Source organism: Topomyia yanbarensis, unplaced genomic scaffold (assembly GCF_030247195.1).
Source record: "Topomyia yanbarensis strain Yona2022 unplaced genomic scaffold, ASM3024719v1 HiC_scaffold_257, whole genome shotgun sequence".
Taxonomy (NCBI): Eukaryota; Metazoa; Arthropoda; class Insecta; order Diptera; family Culicidae; genus Topomyia; species Topomyia yanbarensis.
This window is the reverse complement of record NW_026683445.1, coordinates 13,380-27,216: the sequence shown is the minus strand read 5'-3', so window position 1 is coordinate 27,216 and position 13,837 is coordinate 13,380. Positions and strand designations below refer to the sequence as shown.

At 38.6% G+C, this 13,837-nt stretch overlaps 1 protein-coding gene across 1 annotated transcript; it reads left to right on the top strand.

The window, feature by feature from the left end:
- The first annotated feature begins 297 nt into the window (after window positions 1-297).
- Window positions 298-12,064, top strand: LOC131695050 (L-lactate dehydrogenase). Its single transcript, XM_058983577.1, has 5 exons — window positions 298-450; window positions 688-823; window positions 893-1,010; window positions 10,675-11,264; window positions 11,322-12,064. The coding sequence occupies exons 2-5, from the start codon at window positions 701-703 to the stop codon at window positions 11,484-11,486; spliced, it is 996 nt and encodes a 331-aa protein (XP_058839560.1). The 5' UTR covers window positions 298-450; window positions 688-700; the 3' UTR covers window positions 11,487-12,064.
- The last annotated feature ends 1,773 nt before the right edge of the window (window positions 12,065-13,837 follow it).

Genomic DNA, 13,837 nt, shown 5'->3' with positions numbered 1-13,837 from the left:
ACCTTCAACCAAAAAAGAGCGTGAGAGAGTAACGGTTTTGTTGGTGTTTGCACAATATCAGCCAGCTTATTGAAACATCGTAGCATAGACGACGCGTTGGTTGGAAGGGGAACCCTCACGGCGGCGGCAGGGAAGTTTTGCTTTCCACGAAGCGATCATCATAATAATCATCATCATTTTCGACGGCATGTCGTCATCGGCTCTTGAGCATTTCTCCTAGCAGCAGGAGCAACCGAAAAGGGTCACCTTCAAAGTGTCTTCTACCGAGAGGATATCCATACGTACGTGTAACGCCTCGAAGTTTATATTCTGCGGCTGGGTCGACGCGTACTGGCATACGTATTCCGTCGCTCGCACTGTTCATACGCGATTAACCAAAGCGGTGTGGTTCTCCAGTATCAATATTGAAAGTATTTTTTTTATCTCTGCTGGAAGCATTTGCTACTAAACGTGAGTTGGTGATTCACTGTTAAAGTAATACACGTGTTGTAGATTCAGTACAATGTTAGAAATTTGCTATATTTACACAGTGATAAGAGTTTCAAAATTGGGGTTGTTCAAAGTGACCTTGGGAATGAAATTAGTATAAGTGAATTTTTCGAAGCGTGTGGCTTTGATTTTGAAAGTGACCTTCCTGTGGCGAAAAGAGTGTTCAGTGACCTATTTTCCGCCCTTTCTTCATTCCAGAAATCCCATCAAAATGTCTGTGAAAACTAAGCTGATGAAGGAAATCGCCGAACCGATGGCCACATCAGGCAACAAGGTCACCATCGTCGGTATCGGCCAAGTCGGTATGGCATGTGCCTTCAGTATTCTGACCCAGGTAAGTTCAGTTGAGAACAGATGTTCGAGTTTGGGATTCCCATTGATTACCCCTGCATTAACTTTACAGAGTGTGTCTAGCGAGGTGGCCCTCATCGATGTCAACGCAGATAAACTGCAGGGAGAGATGTTGGATTTGCAACACGGTTCAGCTTTCATGAAGAACGCCCAGATCAATGCCAGTACAGGTATGTAAGTTTGCCGGGTTCTCCCAATCGCGAAATATTCTTAGGATGGATAACGTTTGAAACCTGAAGCCTACTTTCACTATCATTCAGACATCCTTGGGAGTAGTAGCCGTCTGATAAAGAGGGAAAAAATCCGAATAGAAAGTAAAAGTGAATTCATTGCACTCTCTAATAGGGAGAGAATCCCGCTCGTTAGCAGGTCGCCGGTAGACAAGGGAAATACGCGATATTGCGCATGCTTCGAATAAATTTAACAATTTTGCTCTGCTTTTTCGTGCGGTCAAAGGCAGATATATGGGGCAATAAAGTGGAACTTTTTTGTGAACGTTGCTTCGCGAGCAGTTATATTCTTCTCCGAGCAGCTAGAGTCAAGAATGAAATACACACGCACCATTGAGTCTTACTTTTTCCATTCTTAAATTCGACTTGTTGAAATTTGTATGAGCGAAACAATTTTAAAAGTCTGATATTATTTGTCCTAATCTCAGACCAGAGGAAAATAACTGACCAAAAACCAGAGTACACTATTTATTATTATTGAATATGCATCTCTAAAAAGTAAATTTTGTTATTGGAGGTAAATTTTGGTATTTCAATTTTTATATGGAGCTTATTTATAACTTAATGTGCTGTTCAGTTGTTGATATGGGATACTTGAAGTTATTTTAAAAAAATTACCCACATTTTTCTCTGTGCAATCAAATCCTAGTATTTGTTGACTTGTATGCATAGAAAGGTATTAGAATTCAATTAAACCATTTTCAAACCACGTACAACATTGTTGCATAATTCTTATTACAATACTTGCACGATTATTAATCAATTACTGTCCGATGCATATGAATTTCAGTAAAGTAGTTATGTTTTAAATTTATAAATTTTATTTTACGTTATACCGTTATGCTTCATCGCAACATGCTCGTAGACTGAGTAACAAGTCTGCTGCACCGGCTGTGGAAGCACGAACTGATGTGCTCTGCTGACCGTTCAACAGGCGACTGACCTTGTCCGTATTTTATATACGACGAATTTCGCGCCAAATCGTATTCAGAGTTGGCAGCACCCTCTCAGATTCTAATGAAACTTTCTATACACGAAGAGCTTGTGACAAAAAGCCACTTTGCATATTTTGTTTTTCCAAAAATGATCTAGACTGACTTTTGAAAAGGGCCAAACTTTTTTACCAATTTTTTTTCAAATGGCTATATTCTAAAAATGACAAATCCTACAAAAAAATTGTAGGAGTGGTTTTCACAAAATTTGTCAAATTTTCGAAAAAAAATATTGAAAAAATTCTTCATTGACTCCTACACAGAAAAAAATCGATTTTAAAAATTTAAAGTCAAAAAACTCATTTTTGATTTGCATGAAATTTTGTTCCAAGATAGATAATAATGTTCCCTACCTATCGTCAAAAATTCAAGTTGGGCACTTTTAAGGAAAAAAAAGTTATTTGAAAAAAACTTTTCCTTGTCCAAACCGATTTTTTTTCTTCAGTGTATTTTTATAACCAATGAAAGTCATAATCATCTCAGAATCTAATAAAACTCAGTTTTTGAGAAGATATTGTCTAGATCGAAAATTACAGCGCTTGCAAGCGCGCTTCGTCTACCAAGAGCAGTGGTAATTTGAAATTTTAATCTCGATTATCTCGAAATGTCGTTTTACTAAAAATGGTTTTTCCGTTATCACGATTGCCGAAAAACTACTCAATCAATTTTCTTAATTTTTTTTCAAGTGATCTTAATTAATTTTTCTCGTAGTTTAACGATTCCTTTTTTATTCATAATTTTTTGTTTCATGTATAAGAATTTTTTGATACAATTTTTAGAGCTTAAAAAGCGATTTTTTACTAAAAACGTTCTCGTTAAGGTACGAGAAATATTCATATACTAATGGAATTTTTTGAGTTTTGGGATTTGAGATGATCTATTGGTCTCCAATCGTGATCACTTCAAACCTCTTAAATAAAAAGGGTTTGCGGGTTAAAGCCATAACTCCGCCAATTATCAAATTATATTTATAAACTAATGCTTGCTTATTTTACCGAAAAATGCACTACCAAAATATTATAAGTTCAATGTAATAAAATCATTGCTTTATTCCTTTACGTAAATTCAAACTTTCTTGACATTTTTATCACTAAAGGGTATGTAACCCCTTAATCAAGAATCACATTGAAAAGAGTTTATATCGTTAAACAACTATTCCATTATTACTTTTTTTATTTTCTTGTTTTGTGTTGAGGAAGAATCAGCGAAAGAAATAACCACCACAACATTATGTATTGAATTTTACATAATTATTTATTTATTTTTATATATTACATTTGTCTTAAAACTATCTTCATGCATGCTATTTTGTATTATTTCTATACAAGGAAATATTTTTGGTTCATCTTCTGAATTAGAATACCTTTTCGTCTCTACTTTGATCCCAGGAATAGGCACAAAACTGTGGAATTTTTGAGTTACTGATATTGTTTTGGTGTTATTATTCATCTCTGAGAGTTCTTCTGACATTTGTTGTACTGCTCAGTGAATATGTAGCGGACAATTAATTTTGTGATATTTTTATCAGTTTGATCAACTGCCCAGTTATATAACTCTCGGGGAGTTGTTATGATATTTCCATTGTCGCGAGCAAGACTGGCTTTTTTGCCATTCGCTTGAGAGTGCCACCAATTGCATCACAGGGACCTTTTCCATGGGATGCTGCAACAAAATGCCATTCTGTGCTTAACTCATACTTTGACTGGAATCTACACAAGCTTGCAAAGTTTTGTTTTTTTTTGCATTGTGCTGCTGCTCCATCAGACATAAAAAAATTTAGAAAAGTTTGTCAATTGTTTCATAAAATTTATCAGTTTTGAGAGGAACAAATGAACTGCAGTCTTCAAGTCTTCTTGTCTTCCAATATTCCAATCTTCCAGTCTTCCGATCTTCCAATCTTCCAGTCTTCATTCAAGTTTGTTATGAATATATACCAAATTCGCTACTGATACTTTTTGCATGTATCAGGCAACCAGCAGCTGGGAAAATGGATTTTAAGATGATTATGACTTTCATTGGTTTAGTTTTCGATAAAAATACACTGAAAAAAAATCAGTTTGGACAAGGAAAAGTTTTTTTCAAATAACTTTTTTTCCTTGAAAGTGCCCAAACTTCAATTTTTGATGGTAGGTAGGGAACATAATTACCTATCTTGCAACAAAATTTCATCCAAATCAAAAATGGGTTTTTTGTACATCGACTTTAAATTTCGATTTTTTTCAGTGTAGGAGTCAATGAAGAATTTTTTCAACATTTTTATTAAAAAATTTAACAAATTTTGCGAAAATCACTCCTACAACATTTTTTGTAGGATTTGTTATTTTTAGACTATAGCCATTTGAAAAAAAAATGGTAAAAAAAGTTTTTCAAAAGACATTCTAGATCATTTTTGAAAAAACAAAGTATGCAAAGTGGCTTTTTGTGACAAAGTTCTCATGTACAGAAAGTTTCATTGAAATCTGAGAGGGTGCTGCCAACATTTTTTCGAGTTAGCGCGAAATTCGTCTTACATATTTGTTTATTTCAAGTTGTATTTTGTGTCTAATTACATATTGTATATGACAAGTGTTCAGCGGTTTTACTCTGCATCTTTGTTCCTCTTGGTTTTCATAATATTTACCGTTTACCTGGTTTTTGGTACCTATTTCTTCCTCTTCCTATTTCCTAATATTAAAACTGACTTCAAATAAGCACATTCAAATTTTGAATTATTTCTATTTCCGAGGTGAGGAACCTCTCTTCAAATTTTACGCCATTTTTTCAAATTTTTCTTCAAGGGTGTCCAGGGAGGTTAATTCGTGTACCGCATGCATTCGTGTATTTTGTTTGCGCGGGAGCCTCAGTCTGTGTGTCTGGGTACCACCACTTCATACGGGTACTGTACACTCGATGGCAGAGTAAATTATTTGTTTGTAGACAGCCATCTGACTCTTGGTGCTCAGTTTAAATGTTCTACATATGCGCGCGTGCAAGGACCGGATAAGTATGTTGCATTTGTTGGTAATGCTGCCAACAGATGTTTGTCTAGAGTCAGGCCGAAGTAGACCACTTCGTCGGATCACTGCTTTGTAACTTCTTCAAAGCATCCGGTAGATTGCAGAAGTCATCAAGGAGGCTTCAATTGGGCTTCAGTGAACCAGAATCACCAATCCCAGAAATTTAGAAAATATATCAATTGTTGGCTCATTTAACGCGTAACTCCGGAACCGAAGCTCTAATCAAAATAAAATTCAATGGCAGCCTATGGCGATGTTAACCCTTACATTTGAATATAACATTGTTTAAATCAGCCCAGGTATCGCTGAGGAAAATGAATGAGATTATTTGACACATACACACATACATACATTCATGTATAAACACACACATACAGAAAATAACCAAGAGTATCCAGTAGGTATATAAGCGGATGCTATGCAGGATTTCCTGGTGGCTTCCCTGGTTTTGACAGCAATGTCTTGAGTGCCTCGTTGAGGATACCGCCTAGAAAGCTTCCGGCGCGGACGGTATGCCCAACGTACCACTCTACACTGACACGTTTCTGGACATGTTCAAAATAGTTCTTTAGAAGTACCTGGACGAAGGCTACTTCCCGGATAGATGGGAAATCCAGAGGCTGGAGTTGCAGCCAAAACCAGGGAAGCCACCAGAAGATCCAGTCTTATATGGGCCTTTATGCCTGCTGGAAACCCTTGCTAAACTTCTGGAGAGAGTCATCCTCAACAGGCTGACGAACTACGCTGAAATTGAGAACGAACTATCGCAAAGGCAGCTCGGATTCCGGAAAGGGACATCGACGGTGGACGCCATCCGAAAAGTATTCGCGAACGCAAAGAAAGCATTGAAGCAAAAGAGAAGGGGTAATCGCTACTGCGCCGGGATAACGATAGACGTGAAGAACGTGTTCAACAGTGCTAGCTAGAGGGCAATCGACGTTGCGCTGCACAGAATGCGGTTTCCGGATTATCTGCGCAAGGTTCTGAAAAGTTACTTCCAGGACTGAATACTGGTCTACGAAACGAACATGGGGAAGAGGTCGATTAGGGTCACGGCGGGAGTACCTCAGGGCTCCATAATCGGTCCAACACTCTGGAATATAATGTAGAACGGAGTGTTAATACTGGAACCTCTGGAGGCACCCCTCTCCAACCGCCCAGGGGAGTTGAGATCGTCGGCTTTGCAGATGATGTCCTGACGATAAGCCATGAGGAGGTGAGTATGTTGACGGCAGATACAATAAACATCGTGCAAACTTGGCGCCAAGTTGTAGCTGATTCAACAGAAGATGGAAGTAGCAACCGTTAAAAAATTCCAGCGTGTCGTGATCAGTGTCGGGGTACGATCCATCTCATTGATGCGTGCCCTAAAGCACTTGGGTGTGATGGTCAACGATCGGTTAAATTACAACAGCCAAGCCGACAATGTATGTGAAAAGGCTGCAAGGACAATTAACGTGTTGGCAAGGATCATGTCGAACATTGGAGGAGCAAGATACAGCACGAGACGTCTCCTGGCGGGTGTTTCATCCGCAATAGTGAGGTATGGCGTACCGACCGCCTAATGGCTGTTCGCGTCGCGAGTGCGAATGCGACGATATCAGTCGGACGCGGTTTGCATAATTGCCGGCTTGTTCTCCATCTGCATCACTCTGGCTGAGGATGTGAAATGCTATCAGCGGAGGAATACACGGAATGTAAGGAGACTGGTCAGAGCGGACTCGTTGGCTAAGTGGCCGCCAGAGTGGGACAACGCGCAGAAAGGATGGCGAACCCACCGACTCATCCCAAATGTGTCGGTGTGGGTGCATAGAAAGCATGGAGAGGTGAACTTCCATTTGGTGCAGCTTTTGTTCGTGCACACATGCGTCCGGAACATGTGATCTGTGCTACGTTCGAAGAAGCTCAAAGGGGTATGCCTAGCGTGGAAAAGTTGACAAATATCGTCAAAGATATGCCACGACGAGCATATCTGGGATGCTGTCAACAGAATAGTTACAAGTATACTCTCCGAGCTGCAGAGAAAGTGGCGAAGAGACTAACAAAATAGCATAACCGGCTAGAAAGCCGCCGTGAAACCACAAATCGGGTCTCGGTAGAAATTCCACCGTGTTGGGGAACTCTCCACCGGTGCAGATTGGGTCCACCGCCGGGGACCAATTAAGTAGTTGAGTAGTGGCGCGACGTAGCGCCGGGCTCGGGTCGTCGGAGCGCCTGACAATCGGACGTCAGACTCCACCGGAATTGCCGGACCGACCTCGATACACTACATGGTCGCTCGTGGGTAGGCTAGGTCCATCCGCCAGGGATTAAAGCAAGCAAATCGAGTCAAACAGCTAGCAGTCTGTCCTTGGGGGCCAGTGCACCGGAAACTACGCTCAACCCAGAACAGCTAGGCAGAACTCAGAACCTACAGGGCCGTTGAGTAGACTAGGTCATGACTCACGGAAACGAACATCGGTATAGGTATACACTCAAGTTTTTTTTTACGCGGTTTTTTTTTGCGCGGTATTTTTTTACGCGGTTTTTTTTTACACGGATTTTGAAATTTACGCGGTTTTCATTTACGCGGATTTTGAAATTTACGCGGTTTTCATTTACGCGGATTTTGAAATTTACGCGGTTTTTGAAATTTACGCGGTTTTCATTTACGCGGATTTTGGAATTTACGCGGTATCCATCAATGAGATTCCCTTTATCGCGGATTCTTAAATTGAAGTGGTCTTCATTTACGCGGATTTTGAAATTTACGCGGTTTTCATTTACGCGGATTTTGAAATTTACGCGGTTTTCATTTACGCGGATTTTGAAATTTACGCGGTTTTCATTTACGCGGATTTTGAAATTTACGCGGTTTTCATTTACGCGGATTTTGAAATTTACGCGGTTTTCATTTACGCGGCTCGTATCCCCCGCGTAAAAAAAAACCTGAGTGTAAATCTATCACCGGGATTTTCCTGAGCTAATTGGCTCACGAAACAGACATCGGTACCGAGAGAAATTCCGTCGCCAGGGATCTTTCAATCGGAGTAGGGCGAGCTCAGCGCCGGCCGGGGACTATCAGAGTAGATCGGGATAAGGCTGGGAATTCACAGGAATGACTCACGGAAACAGGAGCATGGCTCATGGAATCAGTAGCTAAACGGCTCGCTGCGACGAGAGCTGAATGGCGATGGCAAGCAGGAGAAGAATCGAGAGTTAGATGGCTCAAAGGTCGAGCCCTGAAAGATATCAACGAACAGTATTTTTATTTGCCAAAAATGTGCGAAAAAATGTTCAAGCGAAACGGTGAAGCTTATAGTAATGATGTATTCTGGAATGTTTTATGAATCATTGATCTATTTCTTGCGACTTGGAAATTATTATTGACAAGATTAGCAAAAGTTTTAAAAGCAATAACTTTTGAACAGGCAAAACTGGGTAGACAGCCCTACTCAAGTAACAATTGAAGTTTTATAGCATGCTACAAGTGCAATCTAAGTTTTATGATTGGCTATAAAACTACCATAAAACCTCAATTGTTACTAGGGTAGTTGCAATGAGAGGTGCCACCCAATAAAACTCAATGAATTTCACTTGTCTTTCGCTGCCTTCCAAAAGTTAAAAATAATTTGAAAAACTATGGTATTACACAAAATGTCAAATATTTTCGAAAATACTCGAGATAGGAAAAATTATGCGTTAATGAAAAATGTGTATTTTGACGATTGAAAGAAGTTCACAGAATATATCGGATTCGTTAGAATGATATTTTTTTTCACAAGATATTTAAAAAATATGTTTGGTGGCCATCCAAATACAACGAGCTATACCTTCTGAAGCATTTAAAGAAGATACTTAGTGTGTTCAGCAAAGATATTCGCGAAATTACAACAACTTTTCTAAATACGTAATTTCTACTACCAAATATTAATTGTATACTCTCACTTTTAGGAGAATTAATCACTAAAGTCATTGCAGCCAATGACATTATTGACGTAAACTCAACCGTTTCAAAGTAAACAACCATCACTATTTGAAACACAGTATTTTTCAAAAATTGCCGAAAATTTTAGAAAATACTCGAGATCAGCCAATGTTGTGTTATAGAAAGTTGTCCAGATTGATAATTCAAACCTTTTTATGGAACATACCTGACTTATCAGGATAATATTTAAATAGTTATATTAATGATTTGGTTTTGAAGGTCATCCACAAAGAACAAGCAATAATGTTGAAGCCATTCAAGATGGAGACTTTGTGTCTTCATCAAAGTTATTGGCAAATGCTTGCTCTACAAGTTTGTTGAAGAGATGATCAATATATTTACCTGCTAGAAAGTTGATGAATATATCTCACTTTTGCGTAGGTTACTCATTAAAAATCACAACACCATATAGAAGGGCTTGGTATGTCCACAAATTTCTCCGAAGACGTCATTGACCAATCTGCCCGTAATCGTAAGTCAGTCCCATGTGATTCGGGATTCCCTAACTACATGGTACTGACTTGCGTTTATAGGCAGCATTTTGACAAAAATAACACTGTGCAACGTGTTGATTAAAATATTTAATTAAATATTTTTTCTCCACTGACCAAGCCAAGGTTCGATTTCATTAATTCTCATCGTCTTCAAGTCAACCCTTTTTTTATATTCTGGCAGTATATTCCATGCTCGCAAAAAAAAATCTGGTTTCTCCGAATATTGGAACTTTTAAGTTGACGTTAACACTCCTAACTGAAAATTTTTTCACCTACACAAAGTCATGTGAGCGTCTACGAGAACTTATTTTCAGATGAGTAGCGTAAGCCCCACCATAATCGTGAAAGATTGTGACTTGAAAACGTACCTAATCTTTCAATGAACATTATCGCGCTAATTGTAAAAAAAACCAACAATTTCGTAGTATATATGTACTTGGAATTCTTACGGAGTAAATGTAAAGGAATGTGATTACGTTGCATTGCTGTATGATAAGGCGGATGCAACAGGTAGTAAAATCACTACCGCACGTTACTTCATTAGTGCACACAATGTCCCAGTCGTCCATTGTGTACGGGCCTACTTGAAACAGGCCACTTGGGTGGTAGACTTTTCTTCAAACAAATGAAATCCCACATGTGTTAAATCCATACACATGTTCGACCTTATCAGTCTAAGCGTTCCAGTCAGACGAAATGTCAATTACGAGTTAATAAAAATAAACTGCATTGACCATGAATTAGCACAATTGGAACATCCGTTGGCGGACCCGAAATGGGGTCATTCAAATTAAGCTCCGAATATTCAAGTTCACAGAACATTAGTCAGAAAGTGATAACGCGTGCGCCCTTGGAATTTGATCAGTGATTCTCGTTCTGTTTACCAACATCACGGAATGTCACTGACCGTCTAATCAACATATACATCAAAAGCCACCATATTATAGCATAATCGAAGCATGTATAGGTATTTACATGTGCTGCATGCGAAGCCTACCCTGCAACATAAATGCACCGATCTTGCAACATCAAAACGAAATATACAGGTGGCGCACTCTGTGCGTCAATATTTTAAACAGCTTCAGAAAGTTTCCTCTCCCACAGGGCCCAACAGAAAAGTACTCACGCCTCCCTATATCTATTTCTTCATTCCAGATTTTGCTGTCTCAGCGGGCTCCCGTTTGATCGTGATCACGGCCGGTGTCCGCCAGAAGGAAGGCGAGAGCCGATTGAACCTGGTTCAACGCAACTGTGACATTCTTAAGGGAATCATTCCCAAACTAGTCGAAGTTAGCCCCGACTGTATCCTGCTGGTCGTTTCGAACCCGGTCGACATCCTCACGTACGTAGCCTGGAAATTGTCCGGTCTTCCGAAGAACCGGGTTATCGGCTCCGGAACCAACCTCGATTCGTCACGTTTCCGTTTTCTGATGTCGCAACGGTTGGGTGTTGCGCCGACTTCATGCCACGGCTGGATTATCGGTGAGCACGGTGACAGTTCCGTCCCGGTTTGGTCCGGCGTCAATATTGCCGGAGTACGTTTGGCCGAAATCGATCCTGCCATCGGAACGGCGGATGATCAAGAAAAGTGGGGTGATCTGCATCACGAAGTCGTCAACAGCGCCTACGAAGTTATCAAACTGAAGGGATACACTTCATGGGCTATTGGTCTCAGCGTGGCTTCACTAGCATCGGCTATACTGAGAAATACTTACAACGTACATGCCGTTTCTACTCTAGTTACTGTAAGTTTTTTTTATTTGACACACAAAACAAATATTAATCACTTTCTACCGTTTTAGGGAGAGCATGGAATCAACGAGGAAGTCTACCTATCTCTACCATGCGTCCTAGGCAGAAACGGCGTATCACACGTGGTGAAACAAATTCTAACAGAAGAAGAAACTAAGAAACTGCAGAACTCTGCTAAAATTATGGGAGAAGTCCAAGCTGGAATCCAGTTTTAGACAGTTATAGCTTTTAGGATATTATTAAATTATTATATTTATCGGTTAGCGAGCACTGTACTAATCTGCCACTGCAAAAAAAATATCAGAACTAAATTTCTGAACATGCACACCAAATCTTTCAACTCTTTCACTCCTCAAAAATTTCTTATGTAGTCTATGATAGAAGTTATTAAACTAAGAGAGAATGCATTAATCAAAAAGGAAGCATTTGTTTTGAGTAAAACTTTAAATCTCTGTTGACAAAGGAAGCAATGAAAATTTATCAGAGCAAAACACAGCCTACCTCGAATAGCATTTATAAACAATTCGGAATCAAAGGATTGGACAAAATGTAAATTATTCAGAACCATTAAATTGAATTAGTATAAAGTATTATTTCTCATGACAAGGTCAGTAACAGCCAGTGACTAAGTAAGCGTACAATGAGAGGATTAGTAAACTTTTAACCCAGAACATGCAACTTGCTTGATATATTCGATGGTCTTTCCGATCACGGCATTTCGAGTACCTATGGAAACACTCAACTAAATGTGCGCATGTAATAAAAAAAATAAAATAAATGACTAATAGAGCAATCGATCAGTGTGTTTTATTCTTAATGAATAGACAAATCAATGGTTAATTTTAGAATTGTAGAGTACAACCTTTTTTTAAGGGTGGGATGCAAAATTTGAAATAAATCGGTTAAGTAGTTTCTAAATGGCAGTTAACACCGAAAATCGTGTTTTTTTCCAGAGACGTTCTACAAAAAGCTTCATTGCCGAGTCGTTTGTCGATATTTTTACACAGAAAAATTGCAGAATGTTATTGAAATGATGCACTATAATGTACAAAAGCTTGGATTAATTCACTTCTCGCAAAGTTCTAAAAAAATCGCTAAAACGTGTTTCTTTTTTCGCGCTGAAACCTTATATCCCCGCTTAAAACGATCCAATATATCCACATCAAATATTCACTTGAATATTAGAGACAATATTTAAAATATAGGAAAAAAAAAACTCGTGAGTCAAACTGAATTCAGTCTCAATTTTGCATGTTCGGTACCGGTTCTGAATGTGAGCCCCGTGAAGTTCGTTCGACTATTTATGATACATGCTTTAACTGTATGGGAACCATTTTTTGAATTTATTATTAACATCTCTGAAAATTACGAGTTCACAATTTGAAATTATTTTTATGGTGCTCGTCATTTTTATTGCTGCCTATCAATACGGTACAGTTTTTCCGTGGGTGCTAATCCCAGGTTTATGTTGGCGAAGTTGGCGTCTTTGTGTGGTGCTGTAGCTGGTTTTATAAAAGGATTTAGCATCAACGATATCAGCGCAGGTAAGGGTTAGTTGCGTATCAATCGGCGACAGTATCAGTGGGTGGTCGACGTTTAGCGGTCTCCGGAGGTACGCGGTAGGATAGCAGCGATCGGCAGCGGTGACACTATTTCTCTCGTTGCCGGTGTGGAGAAAGCATTTCAAGCACTCCAGACAAGACCAGAGCGTGCCCGTATTTATTATTCTTATTTTTCGTCCCATCACACTATGGATCAATAACTTCCAAACTGTTCATTTTAGTGAAATTATGTCTGAGAAAATATTTTTGGAAATTAAAATAGCTTTCTTTTAAAGCAAAATGTAACTAGGGTGGTTCTCTCGAATATTCTTTTCGAAAAATTATTTTTCGAACTAAATGGTATAGGAAGGTACTTACTTCAGCATAGTTGTAGAAAAATGTTTTTCAAATAACATTTTTAAACCCATCAACGTTATAGCACTATCGGGTTTCATATTATAATTAGTTTTCTTCTTTAACTTATGGTGTTTCTGAAAAAGTAAGATTTTTAACTATAACTTTTTAAATAGTTAGTCTATCTTCCTACTCTCTATGAAGCAATATTAGTACTTTTTATTGTGCATATTTCTGCTGAAGAATGTGAATCGATATCATTTTTCGTTATAGAGTTACGGTCATTTAAAAAAATGAAGGTTTTCAATGACTTATAACTCAGAAGGTTGCAGAAAGTAGCAGCTAAATTTTTACTTTTTCAAAAGTGCATCAAAAATATCATAAAATATCTCAAAATCAACTTTTCCTTTTTGTCCTTCAATGCCAAATATAAACAACAACACCACGATTCGTGACAGTTTAATTGATAACAATCCCATTGATAAATCGAATCGCAGTAGCCGTCAACTGTTTTGATGAACGCGTGTAGTGCTTTGTATTATTAGTGCCGTTGAAATGGATAAAAGAAAATTGCTCAATGTCTGGAAAATGACCAAAGGTGAAAATAAAAAGAAAGTAAAAGTTGAGAGAAAATCAAAAAAAGAATTTCACTCAGAATGCAAAAGTTGTAG

Excerpts from the sequence above, each read along its gene's own strand:
- LOC131695050 (XM_058983577.1), top strand. The coding sequence starts at position 701 with ATGTCTGTGAAAACTAAGCTGATGAAGGAAATCGCCGAACCGATGGCC. Across the intron at positions 824-892 it reads CCTTCAGTATTCTGACCCAG|AGTGTGTCTAGCGAGGTGGC; the intron begins GTAAGTTCAGTT and ends TTAACTTTACAG. Across the intron at positions 1,011-10,674 it reads CCAGATCAATGCCAGTACAG|ATTTTGCTGTCTCAGCGGGC; the intron begins GTATGTAAGTTT and ends TCTTCATTCCAG.